This window comes from Aotus nancymaae, unplaced genomic scaffold (assembly GCF_030222135.1).
Source record: "Aotus nancymaae isolate 86718 unplaced genomic scaffold, 86718_ANA_hifiasm-v0.15.2.pri h1tg000040l, whole genome shotgun sequence".
In the NCBI taxonomy this organism is placed as follows: domain Eukaryota; kingdom Metazoa; phylum Chordata; class Mammalia; order Primates; family Aotidae; genus Aotus; species Aotus nancymaae.
This window is the reverse complement of record NW_026988454.1, coordinates 65221560-65239870: the sequence shown is the minus strand read 5'-3', so window position 1 is coordinate 65239870 and position 18311 is coordinate 65221560. Positions and strand designations below refer to the sequence as shown.

Sequence of the window (18311 nt, the reverse complement as noted above, 5' to 3'; positions counted from 1 at the left end):
TTAAAGAAAGAATAGCCCAGAGGTCTATGGGTTACTTGGGAAGATAATATAGTTTAGAATCATTTTAGTAGGAGGCCATGAATTTAAAACCATTCTAAGAGGAAGTGGAGGTGATTAAACAGTTGGTAACAGAGGACATTAACTGAACCATCAGCAATGTTGTTAGTTCAAAGACTAGCAGAGTATTTGGACTATGTTTTTAAGGAGAAATGGAGGATCCAGGCAGGAAAAGGGGGAATACCAAGGATAAAACCATAACTCAAAGATTGGAAAACAAATTAGCAAGTAGGAGGATTAATAGTAGAAAGAAATTGGCATAAATCTTCCTCTGAAAATATGCATAAGGTACTGAGGATGGGTGAAGGTAAGTTAAAGAGAAAGGGAACAAAAAGTTCACATCAAATGTTTTCAGTATCCTTGAAAATTTGCACATGAACTCATCAGCTAAAGGACAGAGGTAAAGTTTAATCAGTTTTTAAGAAAAATTGAAAATGCCATTTTGACAGACTTGATTTTGACTTAGAATGAATAAAGTGCTGCTAAATAGCAAAAGGTTCTCATTTTAAATTTAGTAGAATGATTAAGAGCTCAAGGTCTAGATTCTGACAGAATTGGGCTCAAATTCTCACTCTGCCCTTAACTTTTTATGGACAAATGTATTAATCTCTCTAAAATGCAAGGTCTCACACTGAATCATGAGGCAATAGCAGTTATCTGCCTCATGAAGACTGACTCTTACTGACTTTACTTTTTTTCCCCCTGGAAAGTATAGTTACCAACCCATAGATGGAAAATATAGCATTCCTACCTTGATAGAATTTAGTTTAGAAGGGCCAATAGATGGTGATCCAAGAGGCTTGAATTTCAATTCCAATTCCATCAAAACTAAATGTGTGAACTTCATTCTGCCACCCAATTTCTCTGTGTCAAACTCCTCATCTCAAGAAAAGAAAAAAAAATACTATGCCCGCTAAAAGAACCTGAAAGTAACATCTTGAAAGAAGCTGAGACTAGAAATTCAATCATTAAAATTTAACAATTGTGTTCTATCATGACGAGAGACAAAAATAAACAAGGAAAACACGTAAAGTGCTAGCTTTACCCCTCTTCTCATGCCCATTGCCTTTTCTTCATTCTCATTTTGTCTTGGTCATCTTAGACTAGCACACTTCCTTCATCAGGTTAATACTCTAACAAATATGGAATGAATGTCTATTTTATGCTCTCTTGAAGGTTATAGTCTAGAAGATTAAACCTGCCAATAATAAATAGACTCAATAGATTTATCAGATTATAAGACCAGGCAGTAATAAGTGCTGAAAAGAAAGTTACTGTATGTCACTGACATTATAGGTTTTAAATAATTTTCTGAAGCATGAACTTTAAGATTAAAACGTTTAACAGGAAGGAAGTCCATGCTTCTGTTGTTTACAACTGTGGAGCAGATAAACCAGGAATAAATGGGTATGCTTCTGATAAATGGGAAAAGGTGGGCCATGCTCAGGTGTCTGAGCCTGGAGTGGAGACGGACATCCTTTCTATTTAGACAGTGTTCATAGATCAAATGAATTCTTTCTACTCTATAATAACGAAAGCCTTAATTGGAATCTAGCCCAATTAACTGTGGTCCCCAAAAGATATCTGATATCATATATATAGCCAGCCACTTCTGTCCAAATAAGCTCTCTGGGACCATGGCAGTGCCTTCATTGGAGTAGGGAAGGGGAAGAAGGGGGAAAGACTGTAGGTGCTATTACAGACTTTGTCTAGCTCAGGCAATACTTTTGCTTATGAGAGCCTGGTATTGAGTGCTCAAGAATAGGAAAAGGAAAACAGAAAGTGATTTTCCCAGCGTTGGTTATTCTGATCAGAACCACAGCAGCCAGGTAAATATTTTTAAAAGAAAATTGACCCATGTCACTCTGTTTAAATGCTTTCATAGGTTCCCATTGTATAATAAATAAAATCCAAAGCACCAGTGACCTCTCATCATGTTCTCAGGTATTTTCTTATGCTCTACTTACAGAGGTTTTTTTTTTTTTTTTTTTTTTTTTTTTTTTTAATGTCCTCAAGAAAACAAAGTTTTCTTATTACTTTGGCATAACTAATAGAAACGGTTTTCCCAGCTGGAATATCCATTCCCAGTGCCATTGCTTTGAGAATTCCTACTCATCCTGGTGGTATCATCTTAAATATTACTTGTTTAGATAGGCCTCCTCTAAGTCTCTAATCAAATTTAAATTTCTCATAATGCTCTGTACTTTATTTCTGACTCTATCAAAGTGCATAATTATTTATTCATGTGAACTTTATAAAAAGGGTTATTGTCTTAGCCAGAGTGCAAGACATATTAGGTGGAAAATATATGCTTCTTTTCCACTATTATATATTAAGGCTTTGCAAAGTATCCTTTGTCTTGAGGACAAAGTATGTACTTAATAAATATTTTTTGACTGTTGAATGAATAAAGGATCTTTATAGAAACTATAACAGAATGCTTACTCAAGTGTCTGAGGCAGAGTTATTTTCCTGTAGCACAGTTTGTTGCTTTTCCTAGCTTTGCTCTATACCTTCAGTGTGAGAACAGGGAAAGACAATAGTCAAGGGGTCAGTGGGTTGGGGTCATGGGTCAGTGTTTCAAGTGGGTAAGGGATTTTAGAGTGCAGAAGGTCACTCTGAAGTCTGAACTTGCAAGGATCCACATTGCTTCAGTGGCAAATCTGGTCCCATTCATGGCACAATTAAAAACTCTCCGACCCTCCAGTATTATATTAAAGAATAAAAATCATTATTCTATTTATACATTTTCCTTTTTTGTCCTTATAAGTTGATAGGATGGAAATAAACCAAGCCCACCCAATTGAGAACAAGCAGAAGTTACTATTCAGAGCTTACTACAGGAAGGGAGATGGTCATCATCATTTGAGTTAAACAGGGATTCAAAGGCACGACGGGAAGTGGAAAAGTTTTATAGTGGAAAGAAATGAAGATCTCACGTGTGCTTTGACATGAGGTTGTTGGCATGAGGAAACTGGAGGTGGTCTAACTAAGCAAGGCACCTGGATAATGGGTTTGAGGGGCATATTTGACTTTCTCTGGCTGATACTGACTTGGAGAGTGGCAAAAAATTGGAAAACTGAAAGTAATAAAATGAATCCTGATTGTTTTGGGTAGATCGCTGCTGAATGAATCCTGATTGTTTTGGGTAGATCGCTGCTGAGATTGTGGTTTTGGAGGGAGTAATTTGGAGGGAGGAGATTAGCAAAAATAAAAAGAGTCAAGATAAATTTGCTTGTGAGGAAATATAAAAATATCATCACCAACAATAAAATTAAGTTTTGAGTTTTTTGTTTTCTTTTTATTGTTCAGAATATGTAACCAGGATGCAACTTATTGTTAGTAATGGTTTATCCTTATTACTTAGTCAAGCTTAGCTATGTGCTTAGGAGAGACCAGCTTCAGTGGGAAGAAAACACAAAACTAATGATGTAAGATGTTACAGAAATATTCAGGAAGATCTTAGAATATAACTTCAAAAGGATGCCATTTACAGCAAAAAGAATTGGAAGGCTTCCACACAAAATAGGTTGATCACATTATATAAAATAGTGCAATTTCATTGCAAGACGAGCTACCTAGAAGCCACTTTTGAGAAAACAACCACTTAAATTTAGAAAAGAATTTCTTATAGGAAACTGTAATGCAATAATAAAATCCCTAAATCTTAACTCATGATTGAATTTTCTTATAAACTCTCCTATGTGACCACAATGTGCTTCATGCGTTTTCCAAGAGAAAAACATCAGTCTTTTACTGTTACACTTTCTTGGTTATTTAAAATCATTTTTATTGTACTACAGAATATTTGTTTCAAAGTACAGGTGTAAATTAAAATTATTCCTGTTTACTTCTCTTATCCTTTTCCTAGCATCAAAGTTTGCCATTCTGATTATTTTGTTGATATTCTCCTGTGTGACATTTAAATGAAAATAGACATTGGAGAATAGAATTCCCCATATCCTCATCAGATAGGCTCTAATAAACCCTTATTAAAATTGGCTTCATATATTAATATTATACTAACTTTGAAAAATACACAAGGATAAAACTGATAAATTTCTTTGGACAGAAATAGTGCAGAGGGACCTGGAAGCATTTGGGATTATATAAAAAAAATTCCGATGTGTTTGCCTCAGCATAGGTTTGTAATAATATCGGCTTCTAATTGCATATCCTTCTGGAAAATCTAAAAAAGAAAAATACAAAAAGATATTTTATAAAATATGTTTGTCAATTTCTATAGTTGATAATATAAATTTAAAAATAATATGTGTCTTATAAATAGTATTTATAAATAATATAAAGCAATATATTCCATGTTTATATACCTCTAAAAGGTTTAAATTTGTCATATTTCACTTTCATGTGAAGCTTTGTTTTAACTTTTAACACCTATACTTTAAAAATATTCACTGCTTGTGCTTGCACCTACCAATACAGAGACTAGTATCAGTAATCCATAGACTTTTTGCTAAAACTCAAATATCTTGATAATATATGAGGAGGATAAAAATTGGTAGTAAAACCCCGTCTGCCTGAGTTTATAGGCATATGTGTTCCAGAAATAAAGCCTGTTTGACTTTTCTTTTATTTGTTGAATCCTTCCCTCATTAAACTTCCTATGCGAAAGGTGTCTGAATGGAATTTACAATCCTCAAAACTTATCTAAATCTGAAAATCTACCTTAGGTAGGTGAGAGCTATATTGATGATAGATTTCTAGATAACTGATGCACGGCAGTTTTTATCTTTGTCTCTTTGGTGCCATTTGATACATATACCCAGTCCCCATGGCAACAATGATCCCAACTTATCGAGGAACTGAGATTTCTTTTGCCTTCCTATAGGAAAGCAATGCTAATAGTGGTGTTACTAATATTTTGGCCCCAAAATGAATATTAAATATTGAATATTTTTCTTTTAATTGCTAAATTCAAATTAACATATCTATGTATATATACAAAAATAATTGTAATTGATTTGATTTCAAATAAAATCAAATCAGAATTATATTTTTATCTATGGAAAAATGGGTTTTAACTGAATGTTACCACATTTTCCTATTTGGGAACATTTAATTCATTGATTCAAACATTATTTTAAAAATCAAACTCACCACCTGTCTGTTAACTCTTTAATTTTGCTTAGGGTTAAATTTGTCTTAGACTAAAATAAATATCCTAAATGAGAAAAATCAGTGTTTAGATTATTCATTCCTTTCCATGAGATGATTATATACTTACTGATTTATTGTATTCATATTAGCACTGTAGTACTCAAATGGTAAAATCCCAGATCCTATGGACACTAGGTTGAAAGTTTCAGGACACTGATTACTGAAGTGTTCTTTGCCCTATCCTTATAGGCCCTCAATTAACCTATATCTGAAGATTACCTAGTTCCCAGACAATTGTACTGAACTCTAAATTCTAGCTGGTAGGAAGCACATAGGCTTTGCTGTAAAATATTTCTTTTTGTTTTCCAGAGCTCAGATGCCAGTGCTTAAGTTCTCTCATTTTAACACATAGTTCAATGGAAATAAACAGTTATTAAACTTCGATGTCAAGGATTATTAGACAGTAATGCAAGTAACTATCTCTACTTTTAATTTAACTGTTCAGCATGTGAAGAGGTGAAGTAAGGAAAACAAAAGTCTCTAATTTCCCACTAATAGTGAGAAAACTACTCTGTTGAAAAAAATCTCTGAACCCAGTATTCATGCGTTGTATTGGTTTGAGAAACCTGGATTTTCAGAAATAACAGATATATGAATTAAAAGAGAAATGAGCAGTCCACTAGTGTATCTTCAGTCAATTGCAGGAAATATTCATGTCTCAAATGTAAATCAGCATTTAATATGAATCTCTTCTTTATACTTTCTATTTCTCAATTCCCCCAAACAGTACTGTCGGGGTGCCATTTTTTTCCTAAGAGAAGCAGTCAATATACTTAAAGGAAAACTATACTTTGTGGGTCATAGTATAGTGGGGGTAACTTATTACTGGAAAGAAATTTCTTTAAGCAAGCTTATTCTAAGATGAAGAGTTCACAATGTGCTAAGATTGTTGGAAACACATGTACAGTGTGGTTTCTCATTGTCATCACACAGGCTCTCTTCGGAGAATTACGGCTTATATTCTTCGTTCAAGGCTGATATATTCTTCTGACATTAATCAAAACAATGTACAATCAAATAATTCTTTTTCTTCTTTACATTATTTTCTAATGGAAAACTGTATTGCTTCTTTTTCTGTCTACCAACATCCAGTGAATATTTTGTTAGTCAATGTCAGTAAGAAAGTATAAAGAGAATTTTGATAGATTTGTATCAGGCATTTTCATTTTATTTGGAACTAATATTTTTAAACCTAACTGAGAATATTTATTCTGTTCCTACATGAAAAAGTTTCTTGTATACATATGAAACAGATTATTATTGTAAATTTCATAGATAATAAGAAACATGTCACACTGATTCTGCTTACAGAAAACAGAACTAACATGCATCTTTAGAAGAAATGATAAGATGTTTATTTCAGAGGTTTAACAATTATGTAGCCCAAGAGAGGAAATAGAAACATTTTGGGGATTTAAAGTAGTACTATGAGTTATAAAACAAAATTTATACTGAGAAAACTGTCAAGAAAAGTACATAAATAAATAAACAATAAAGGATCAACTAATTAATAAGATAAATAATTTAAAAATTATTGTGAAAACTGTTTTTTTACCTAGAAAAAATACACAGACCAAAGAGAAAATATATTTATAAAACAAAATTACGTGAAGAATTTATACATTCCAAAAAAGCCAAAACATATGGTGTAAAATATTCATTTAAAATACTTATAAAATGTATTTGGAAAAAATGGAAATGCATAGTAAAGGTATGTGGCATAATATTTTCAAACATTAAATACAATATTGAGATAGATCTTAAAACATTAAGAATAACACAAAAACATGAAGAATAAAATATAGAAAGCAAAATATGTAATTATAAAAGAATAAACGCATAATATATGTTCAACATTTGCCAAATGAATGAATGATATTGGAAAGTCAACCTAAAATGTCTGAAAGTTTTTATCATGTAGAAATTCACTCTATTCATTTATTCAATAAATATTCATTTGATATTTATTCCATAATTTAAAGACTGATGGTATGTTTCCTTTTGTCAAGGCACTTACAGTCTAACACAGCAGGATAAGATAAATAAAAATGAAATATAATTTCGATTCAAAGTAATACATAAGTGGCATTTCTGAGATGAAGAAAATAAAACATTTATTTCTGTTTAATAAATATTATTTATGTTCAATAAATAAAATATTTATTGGTTATATTCATAAAAGATATATTTATATAACCAATATATTCAGAGGTCTCACATGTAAAGCCCATAGGATGTCCTACATTCAAAGGCCTTGGGGTAAAAAGATGAGTATGCCAAAGTCTCCATCCACAGAGAATTCAGTTTTTACTAGACAGAGATAAGAAAACAATTAAAATATAATATGATACTTGTCATAGTAAAAGCATACCTAAGTTGCTCTGTATGGAAGCATAATAAAAGGCCATCCATTGCTGCACAGAGGAGGAATTGTTTTACCTGTATTTTGAAACAGTGATTAAGATACATACATAAGGTAGTGAAAGGTGAAAAAGTATTTCATGTAGAGTATGCTTTCTATAGAGGATATGAGGACACAAATAATTGAGAACTACAAGAAGCAACAAAATATATGTTCAGAAAATGAAGAAATGCATTATATTTCTGACAATTTAAGAAAAGAACCATTATTTCTCTTTCTTTCTCACTCAATCTCTAGGTAACATATTTTGCAAAAAGTTAATACATGATATATACATCCATATACTTAAAAGCTATGTATGCATATACATAAATGTACTGTGTATATAGATACATGTATACATCTACATCTACAAATATATACATATATACACACATATGTGTACTGGTTGAGATTTAATATTTCCAAATAGGTAATACCGAAGACTTTAAAGAAAAAATATTCACCACCAACAAAATACATATAAGGTAACTCTCAGTCTTTTAGAGCAGGATTAATACTAGAGAAAAATAAAACTTAGCTCTGAAGGAAGAAGGCTGATATAATATGTCTTCATGTAGCTAAGTTTCCTTTATAAAAGAAGGCAACAAAATACTTTTAAATCTACAACCATCAAAGTATGTCATGTAGTTATCCTCTATAAATAAATTGTCTTGTATGTGAACAATGATAAGTGAAAAGCAAATACTCAATAAGGGAGAGACTGTGGCTGGATATCCTAGTAAGCATCAAATTCAATTAAGCATTAAAAAAAGAGTATTAATAATGGCTTTACAAATTATATCAAAATTACAACTTTTTTCTTGTAGCAAAATGATTCATAATACACAAAGTAAAATAAAGAGAGGCAGTGTTTACAACCCCAGATTAAATTAACTAAAACTGGCTGGGCTCCATGGCTCACACTTGTAATCCCAGCACTTTGGGAGGCTGAGGCAGGTGGATCACCTGAGGTCAGGAGTTCAAGATCAGCTTGGCCAACATGGCAAAGCCCTGTCTCTACTAAAAATACAAAAATTAGCTGGGTGTGGTAGTGGGTGCCTATAATCTCAGCTACTCGGGGGCTGAGGCAGGGAGAATTGCTTGAATCCAGGAGGCAGAGGTTGCAGTGAGCCGAGATATCATGCCAATGCACTCCAGCCTGGGGGACAGAGCAAGACTCTGTCTCAAAAACAACAACAATAAAAAATTAACTAAAACTGTGAATCAGTATGTGTGGTAGCAGAATGGGACAAAACATAGATAATTTTCATAGAGTAGATTTTTCAATTTTTATAGCTGAATATTTGTTTTACAATATGATAGTAATATTTCAAACAGAAGTTGATAAAACACATTAGTAGACTTAAATGCATTTTATCTCCTAATTACCATAGGAAAATTTCTGGGAGTAGAAAATAAATAGTGAACACTAAACAGTGTGAAAGGAGAAAGGTTAAAAAAAATAAGATTCAAGAAGATAAAAAAAAGTTAAGACATTGAAAAAATCAACTGAGGTGCTGCTTATAAAAAAACAATAAAACAAGAAATACGTTGACAGTGAAAATATATATATGATTTATCAGCAAATTCAAAGACCCAAATAATGCAAGTAAAGTAAGTGTGATTAATAATATATATAGGAAGTTTAGGTAAAAAGTAATTGGAATAAAAAGTTATTTTTATCAGTAAAAACACCATCTACAATTAAAAGACTTGACAATGATAAACCTCTATAATATAATCTGATTATATTATTTAGAATATTCAAAACAAAAGCTAAATTGTTATATAGTTGTCTTATGGAAACTACCATGAACTATAAGAAGAAAGATCACAAGTAGAGCAATGATTTTTGAAAGGTATTTGGCAACATGTAGTAATAATCTTAACAACTCAGATTATTTGTGCTCTGTCATTCTAATTCTAGAAATTTGTTTTTAAAATAAAATGTGTGGGCAAATATTTATAAATAAATGTGTGTACTAAGGCCTTGTAATGATGCTAGTTATATCACAATATGTCCATATGATCATTTCGTACAGTCATTAAAATTATGGCTTCGATTATCTTTCATGCCAGGAGAAAATGCTCATAATAGTGTATGAACAGAATATAATTAGTAATTGTCATAATAATTATAGCATACTTATAAACACACTATGTTGAATACTTTTTCATTTAATCTTCACTATAGTTTATGAAGTAGATACTATTATTTCCCATTTACAGATGGGAGAATTGAGACATAAAGAAGTAATATGCCCAAGTCACCTGATGGTAAGTGGTGGACATATAATAGGATCCAGGCAGTCAAACACGCTGTCCAAAAGCTGGGCCGTTAACTACAAGGCTGTGATGTAAACTATGCAAGGAATGTGTGAGGAAAGATTAATGACAGAAAAAAGGGGCACTACAGTATGAACCATGTTTGACTATGGATGCATTCATAGGTTCAGAGTTTAAATTGATCTTTTTTTTATATCTTTTGAATATTTTATAATTTGATGACAATTAATATACATTCTTTTTCTGACCACAAGAGGAAATTAAAGAGCCAATCAGAACATAAGATAAAAATGAACAAACCATAATTTTCCATAGCTCCTATGACTTTTGATGCACATTCATATTTCTTATATCTACTTGAATCCTTATATTTAGAATGACCTTATAATTTATTACCCAAATCATGCAAATCATGACATTTTTTATTTGTACAAGAGAGTATTATTGATGAAGACAGTACCTGGGCAAACCAGGATGTAGAGCCACCATACATAATATAATTGTAAGGTCAGTAGTGCTTAGGCATCTTAATTTCATTTCATAGCTAAAAAAAGTACTTAAAAGACTTGATCAAATCATTTGACAAAATAGTGGTTCCCAAATAAACAAAAGTAGATTGCCATTACTTAGTCCATGTGTTTTGCCATTAAAACAAAACCTCTAGTGACAATTTCCTCAGTGGAAAAGTTTTGAATCATACAGTCAACAATCTAGGAATATATAAAATTGTATTTGACTTAAAATTTTAAAGCCACTGATATTTCTGAAAGTTCATAATATTATGCTAAGAAAGCTGAGATTTACAAAAGAGGAGAACTAATAGTTGTGAATATAGAAAATTGTAGATCATATAATATGCATTTGTGTCAGAACTCCAGAAATGCTAGAAAAGCAACTAACCAAGAATGAAACTAGAGAAGTATTTTTAGATGATACGATGAGTGAACATTTAGCTAAATTATTTTTATAAAAGTAATCATGGATGGTGGCATTATGTGAAATGGAAAATTCTTTGTATTGGTTACTTGGTTAGGAAGTTGAAAACTTTCTAAAATTTTATTAGATAGACAACAGTGGGCAAATGATGTTTGTCAATGGTTTGGCTGGTAGAACTACACATCTGAAAATCCAGGCTATTTGGTCAATGGTTAAAAAAAAAAAAAAGGAGTAAAATCTAAGGGAATGAATGCATAAATATTAATTGTAGACCAGGTATAGAAAAATGACAGTCACTCACTGCAAAATACTATCTGCAGATGTATCTTGTTTAGCCAAAAGGGTGTTTGCAAATGATTTTAAATTTGAAATACTTTAAGCAGGTCAGCAGGCATTCTAGTTTTGGCACCCCTTGTCCTTCCCTACCCCGGTACCCAGCAGCCAATCTATTAGCCCTGGTGGTGCCTTAGTGGAAACTCAGCTAAAGCACCTGCTCTGGGAACATGCAGCCCCAAGGACACAGCTGTGGGAAAAGCAGGATTGGGATTTGACCCTACTTTCTACTGTGCCTTGATATTTTGGGAGATTTAAAAACTCCATACCCTTGCATAGAAATTCTGACTACGGCCCTGTATGTGATCATTTTGCACATTGATATGACCTTCTTGGCCCCTGAAGCCTTTCATTATTGACTCTGAAATAGAATTAGACTCCATCTTTAGGACATTGTCATAAGCATAGTCTAATGTAAAGAAATGTAATTGGCTAGTAGGTTATTTAGTTTGGAAAGAATACTGAATTATTTTACTTTTTCCTTTATTAACACAAACATCAGAAATATACAGTATTTAATAATGAGAGGAAAATTAACATCATATGAGGAAATATGGCAAAGAGGTTATGCTGACAGGACCTTTGTTAGCATATTTAATTAGACCAGAGTAAATAATAGCTGCTAAATCAGTGTCATTTAAAAAAGTCTTAATTTATATGCAGAGACTTATTTTAAAGACAATTTGATAGTTTTCCTTTGCTTTGCAAAACATAAGTTGAATACTTGTCTAGGAAAGTATGGAAGACACATTTTGTTATTGATGACTCCTAGGTTTGAGACAGCGAGGAAAAAGAACTGATTTCACATCTTCTTTTGCCTCTGCTCTTCTTCACTGGTGATCATTGTTATATAATAGAGCAATGGTGCAACTGTCAATAAACCATCTAATCTGTGCATTTTGTGACATGTCTTCAGGAGGCTTTTCTGTGTTATCTCATAGGCTGTGTTTAGTGAATACAACATGTTTAAACACTGAGAATATATGAACTAATCTATTAGAAGGTAGTAGTTAAATTAAAGTTCATATTCAATGGAGTACAGAAGAAAGTATTGAAATGTGTTATTCAGATGAGATTTTACTGGCTTCTTCTTTCTTGGGAGCATTTTAAAATGTGCAAAGATGTGTTTTTAAATCTCCAAAGATAATTCTGGGCATGGTTTTATCCTACCAGGCGTAGTGCAAAATACTAGTCAATGTTTCCCTTAAGCCTGCCTTTACCTATTAATTTATCTTGGATCCCTAGATTTTGCTTTATCTTTTAGCTTTGTCTGTATGGCATGTTATCTTTATAATGAGAGGATGAGATAGATCCATTACAGTAAAAGATATATGCTATTAATGAGTTTCTAGCCAGCTATCAAGGTATCATCAAATGTGGTTTATCTTGGTGAATGAAAGCTTGAATGGAAAATTAAGCTCCCATACTGACTGTAGAAGTTCAGTGGATCATTTTGTTCTTTAATGTTGCACTTCACTGAACACACTTCACAGAGCAGTGAATCATGCTTAAAACAAGCTGCCTTTACTTTAATGACAGCAGATAATGCAGCAGAGGTGAATAATAAGTGTTAGCAGTCTTAACTTGCTCTTGCAGTACTCTCTCCCAGGTGCCTGATGGACAATTTACAAAGTATATATGCTATTTTATAGATTGGAACGTGGGATCCAGCCAGTGGCCTGAATATGACAGAAAGTCAAAAGGGAAAGCCAGCAAACATCACAGATTCCTTATCCAATCGTTCTTTGATAGTTACCACCATTTTGGTAAGTATTTGCTTTTCCATTATTTTTAGGTAAGTTTAGATGAACACAGAAATGCATAGAAAAGGACATTATAATTGGAACAGTAATGAACAGAATGTAATGTATTTTACAGTTATTTAGCAATTACTGTACAACAGATGAGTCAATGTTAATTTAGTCACAGTTTTGTTAGTCTTTAATGATATAAATTGTATTAATGTTTGGGCTGTTTATGTTGATTAATAATACAGCTTAATGTATTACTGGAAATCTTTTCATTTCTATAAAATTGAAGAGTTGCCAATGTCAAGACTTGAAAAATACATGCAGCTGTATAAATATAGTTAAGTGATGAGCAAAATTTGAACCTTGCTTCTGCTTTTACTTTCTGTGAATATATTTCATAGAGAATGGCATTTATTTTTCAGAATTTTTTCTCATTGTAATTATCTTTTAATCTTATTTTCAATTTTATTGTTCTCATCCTGGAAAATTAATTTTACTTTATGAATTTCCCTAATGTAACCAAATGACAAGTGCTTTTTAAAGCCAGAAATATTTTCATCACTGATAGACTTAAATTAATATTGCTAACCTAGGTGTTTTTACCCCTCTTATATTTATATATTTTAATTAGATCACACGGTAGCATTCACATATGCCCACTATGCCATTTGCAAAAGGGAATTTTAATTTAGGATAAGCAAATAGCTCTTATATTATTTAGTCAGTACTTTTCACCTACAGAATAAGCTTATCAATGGCCATTCTTATTAATCCTCAGGTAGTCAGTAAACATGTGAGAGTAATGTCCAGAACAAACTACTATAAACATTTAGCATTTATGTAATTTCTAAATTTCATTTATGGTGGGAAATCAAGCTAAGAGGAATATATATTCGTATCCCTTTAGTAGCAACAAGGAATGTCAGATCTGTAGGCATGTCAAAATGAAATAGCTTGGGTTAAAGCCTTTTGATAATGAAACAAAGCTGATAATCATGAAGTGACTGTGATGGAAGTCATAAGGTTTTTTAACCACTCTGTGACTAAGAACTTCAGTGGGTTCTTGCTCCCTCTGTCACATCCAAACATCAAAGATACTCTTTTACTTAATTTTGTATCTTCCTTTTTTGTCAAAGATAACTCCTGTAGCCACCAAACTAGCCCTCTTCTTCAGTCAAAATGTTCTCACAGTACAGTTACACATCCTCTTTCTGGTCTATATGCCACTATGTTCTGAATCTCTTTACCTCCTGCTGGGACTATTGCAGTAGCCATGTACCTATTCTTTCTGCCTCCGGCCTTCCTCCTTTGCAGTATACCCCAGTCCCACCATAAAAGTCTAATTTTGTTCCAGGCAGATGATGACTGCTTGAACCAGGACAACATCAACAACAACAAACAACAATGACAATCTAATTCTGTCATTTCTCTGCTTCCTTTTTATACAAATCTTTAGAGAATCTTTATTGACCATTAAAAAGCCAGCAAATTTAAATGTTTATACACAGGGTCTTCTATGGTCTCGCTCTCTCTCTTTTTTTTATCTTCACTTACCATTATTTCAGGAACCCTGTGTTTTAATTGAATTGTGATAACCAGTTAGCCCACAATGCAGTTGTGTAACCCTCTTCCCTTTCTGTGCTATGTGCTTATCTCAATTTCTGAGATATAGTGTTCATCAGCAATATATGATTTAATATTGCTATTATGCTATTCTTATTTCATGTGTGCATTATTTTCCCAAACATCACTAAACATTCCTTGGAGGAATAGAATTAGATTATGTCTTCTGTTTTTACAGCATATGTACCTCTGCAGTGATCATAGGATCAATAATTCTGGGTAGAAAACATCTGTAGCCCTCAGTAATCTGGCCCCTACACTCCTTTCTATCTTTTCCCTAATCCAGCCAAACTCCCAAATATCACTTATTTTATAGCTGCAAATCTTCGCTCAACTCTTCTTCTTCTTTTTTGTTTTTGTTTTTGTTTTTGTTTTTTGAGAGGGAGTCTTGCTCTGTCACCAGCTGGAGTGTAGTGGTGTGATCTTGGCTCACCGCAACCTCTGCCTCCTGGGTTCAAGCGATTCTCCTGCCTCAGCCTCCTTAGTAGCTGGGACTAAAGGCATGTGCTACCATGTTCAGCTATTTTTTTTTTTTGTATTTTTAGTAGAGACAGGGTTTCATCATGTTAGCCGGGATGGTCTTGATCTCTTTGACTTGGCCTTTCAAAGTGCTCAGATTACAGGTGTGAGCCACCGTACCCAGCCCACTAAATTCTTCTTTATGTTCTGCAGTAAAAATCCTATTCATTCTCTTGGATTCATCTCAAATGCTACCCACTCCATGAAAATCTATGACAGCTCCATTAAGTTATCTGTGTCTTGGGGAGAAGGAGGAAGTTTGTATACTTTATGTACCAGAATACTCCATCATGGCATTACATTTTTTTAATTAAAAAAACTATATGTTTGTGTCTTCACTTGACATAAGCTGTACAAGGCCTATAAGCAAATTTTACACTTTCTGATTTCCCAATGTCAGAGAAAAGTGCCTTGGGTATAACAAGCACTCAATAAATATTTTTCAAATTAAATTAAATAAATGATATTTAATTAAATGGGAAAGTAGAGAAAGTATAGAATCTTCAAATGACTATATTTAAATATTTTTTCAAGTGTGCAGGTTATTAAAATTATCTAGTACAAATAAAGCAGATGATTAAGAGTACCCATTTAATTTCTCAATCTTGCTTCAGTATGCAGTGTTATTTTTTGAGAAGTATTCAGATATTATTTCTCAATCATGGTCAATTTTACATCTCTCTATGAAGAAGCGGTATCTAATTTTATCTTTATATCAGAATCAGCTATGAAACTTTAATAAATGTACTACTGCCCAAAACATACCACATATCATTTGAAGCAGTATTTCTGGACTTTGAATCTTGGATGTTTTCATTTTTAAAGTTTCATAGGTAACACTAATCTGTAACCATGATTAAGAACTACAGCTCAGATTATTACCCCATCCAAATAAAATGTAAGGTCAACCATGCAACACGTACTAAGCTCACATTTTAGTAAACAGATTATTTACATTGTAGAGTATGCCACACTGCTTGTTTCTGAAAGAGTCTAATGTTTCCTTAAAGGATGAAATAATGGAATTTTATTTTTATATCTTTAAATTATAAAAAATTCTTTTTTTTGAATACTCTGACTTATACATATCCATAGTCAAGAAAAGAACAGATTTGAAGAGATTATTTACCTTATTTATGTAAGCTTATGCTTCATATAATTTACTGGTATTTCATTTATATTTTATGGAGAAATTATGATCTTTTAATTGATGTTATGATTGTTTTGTTCTTTTCTCATGAAATGTCTTAGAAGAAATTCTGGCTACATTATGAATAATTACATTTCTTCCATATCCCTATCAAGGGAAGGAGACACAAGGGGATGTTAACTTACGCTTCTTGTTCAACATTTTTATTTTCTGTGTTTAAAAAATGATGAGGTATTCTGGAATTTAGCACTATCCACAAAGTAATTATAATCAGCTCTATTTCTCATGAATTTTGTTCATTTACTTATTTAATTTTATTCATTCTTTTATTTGATGAATATGTACTGAATAATAATGATATACCAAGCACTATATTTAAAGCTAACAAAATAGACATTGTGTCTTCCCTTATTCAACTTAGAAAATAGCAGGGATTCATATGGAGAGTTATACACAAACACACACATACAAGCACATACAACTTATAATTAAGATATGAGAGAAAAGTAAATGGTATGGTGCCTTAATATACAGGTTAATTTTGAGTTATACTAGAGGTCAAGAATGAAAGGACAAGTCAGGTTAGGACTCATAGTAGAATAGACAGCTGAGACCTAGTATATGAGGAGGAATTAACAAGGTGAAGAAAGGGCAAGGGAGTATTCGAGGCAAAGGGAACACCATATGCAAGGATCCTAAAGCAGGAAAGAGCCTGGAAAATTTTGCAGAATTGAAAGAGCATGATGACCGATTTTCATGCATTGATCTGCTTCTCAGCTGTATCCAATATAAATGTCTTAATATGGTCTATTACCAAAAATAATAGCAGACATTTATTACATGCCTACTGTGTGCCAGACATAGTTTAAAACATTATCCATGGATTTATTAGTTTACTTGTAATAATAAGCTTTTGAAGTAGATACCATTACTTATAGTATTACATCTTTTTTTAATTTTATTTTTTTTTTAGGTTAGAAAGCCAATGTCTATCTAACCTAAGTAATTTACTATGGTCATATAGCTAGAAGGTGGAGCAGTTGTAGAGTTTCAACTAATCTGTTTATCCAACCTGAGCAGCTGAAACTATAAAATGAAAATTCTAGCGGTCAAATATGGAAAAGCCTAACACCTATAGTTTATGATCAAAATAGCATCTTAAGAAGAATTGTTTACCTAAAGCATTGTTTCTCATTCAGAAGTCCCACATATCCTAGAACCTTGTGATGTCCATAGATGTGCCGCAAACATCTAAGCATTTTTCTCTACAGAGAATATTATTTAGGCTACTCTTGCATGAATATGTTGGGTTTCTAGTCTCTGTGGTCTCCTTATTTTGTACTTAGTTTTCTTTTAACTTCTTTAATATATAATCTCAGATTCTCCTGAGTAATCAAAATAGTATTGGAGCTTACCTGATTTTTTCTCTTAAGAATTACTATGCTTACACATGTTTTTACTCCACATCAACAACATGACCTAGACACAGTACATTGTATGGGTATAGCATATTGTATGATGTGGTAAATTTATATTAGAAAGCATTAAGCATTTATTTTATTATTTAACTTTTTTATTTTTGAATTAAGATTTATCATATAAATTTGGAGGTTTATGGATCATTATCTACAGGTCTATGCCTAAAACTCAGGTCTATTTATGCCCTAATTTTAATATTGTTTGTGATTCTCCATGTTGCCTCTCTTGTCTTTAAATTTCAAGTTCAGTTGTTAAAATTCTCTGGTTTTTGTGTTTATTATTAGTAATAACTATCATCTTTCAAATCATACTTTCATTTATGATAATTTTATTGCATAGAGATTGTTAAAATGTAAGTTATTAGTTGCTGAAAATAATAACAAAAATACAATTTTTCAGCAAGTCGTAGAGAGATTTTAAAATATAACGTGCTAAACTTTCAGTTTATAACCTGATTATTATTACTGCTGTTAGCTAGGGGAAGTTTCAGGGGATTAAATATTATTTTATTTTTTTGTTTTATTTATTTATTATTTTATTTATTTATTTATTTATTTATTTATTTTGAGACAGTCTTGCTCTGTCACACAGGCTG

General features: G+C 32.2%; 1 protein-coding gene across 5 annotated transcripts in view; it reads left to right on the top strand.

Moving 5' to 3' along the window:
* Positions 1 to 18311, top strand: part of GRIK2 (glutamate ionotropic receptor kainate type subunit 2) — a 712929-nt gene that overhangs the window by 414083 nt on the left and 280535 nt on the right. For all 5 annotated transcript variants that reach the window (XM_012438407.3, XM_064360817.1, XM_064360815.1 and 2 more), the window contains exon 9: positions 12847 to 12960. In XM_012438407.3, coding sequence (XP_012293830.1) covers positions 12847 to 12960 — 114 coding nt within the window. The remainder of the gene's footprint in view (positions 1 to 12846; positions 12961 to 18311) is intronic.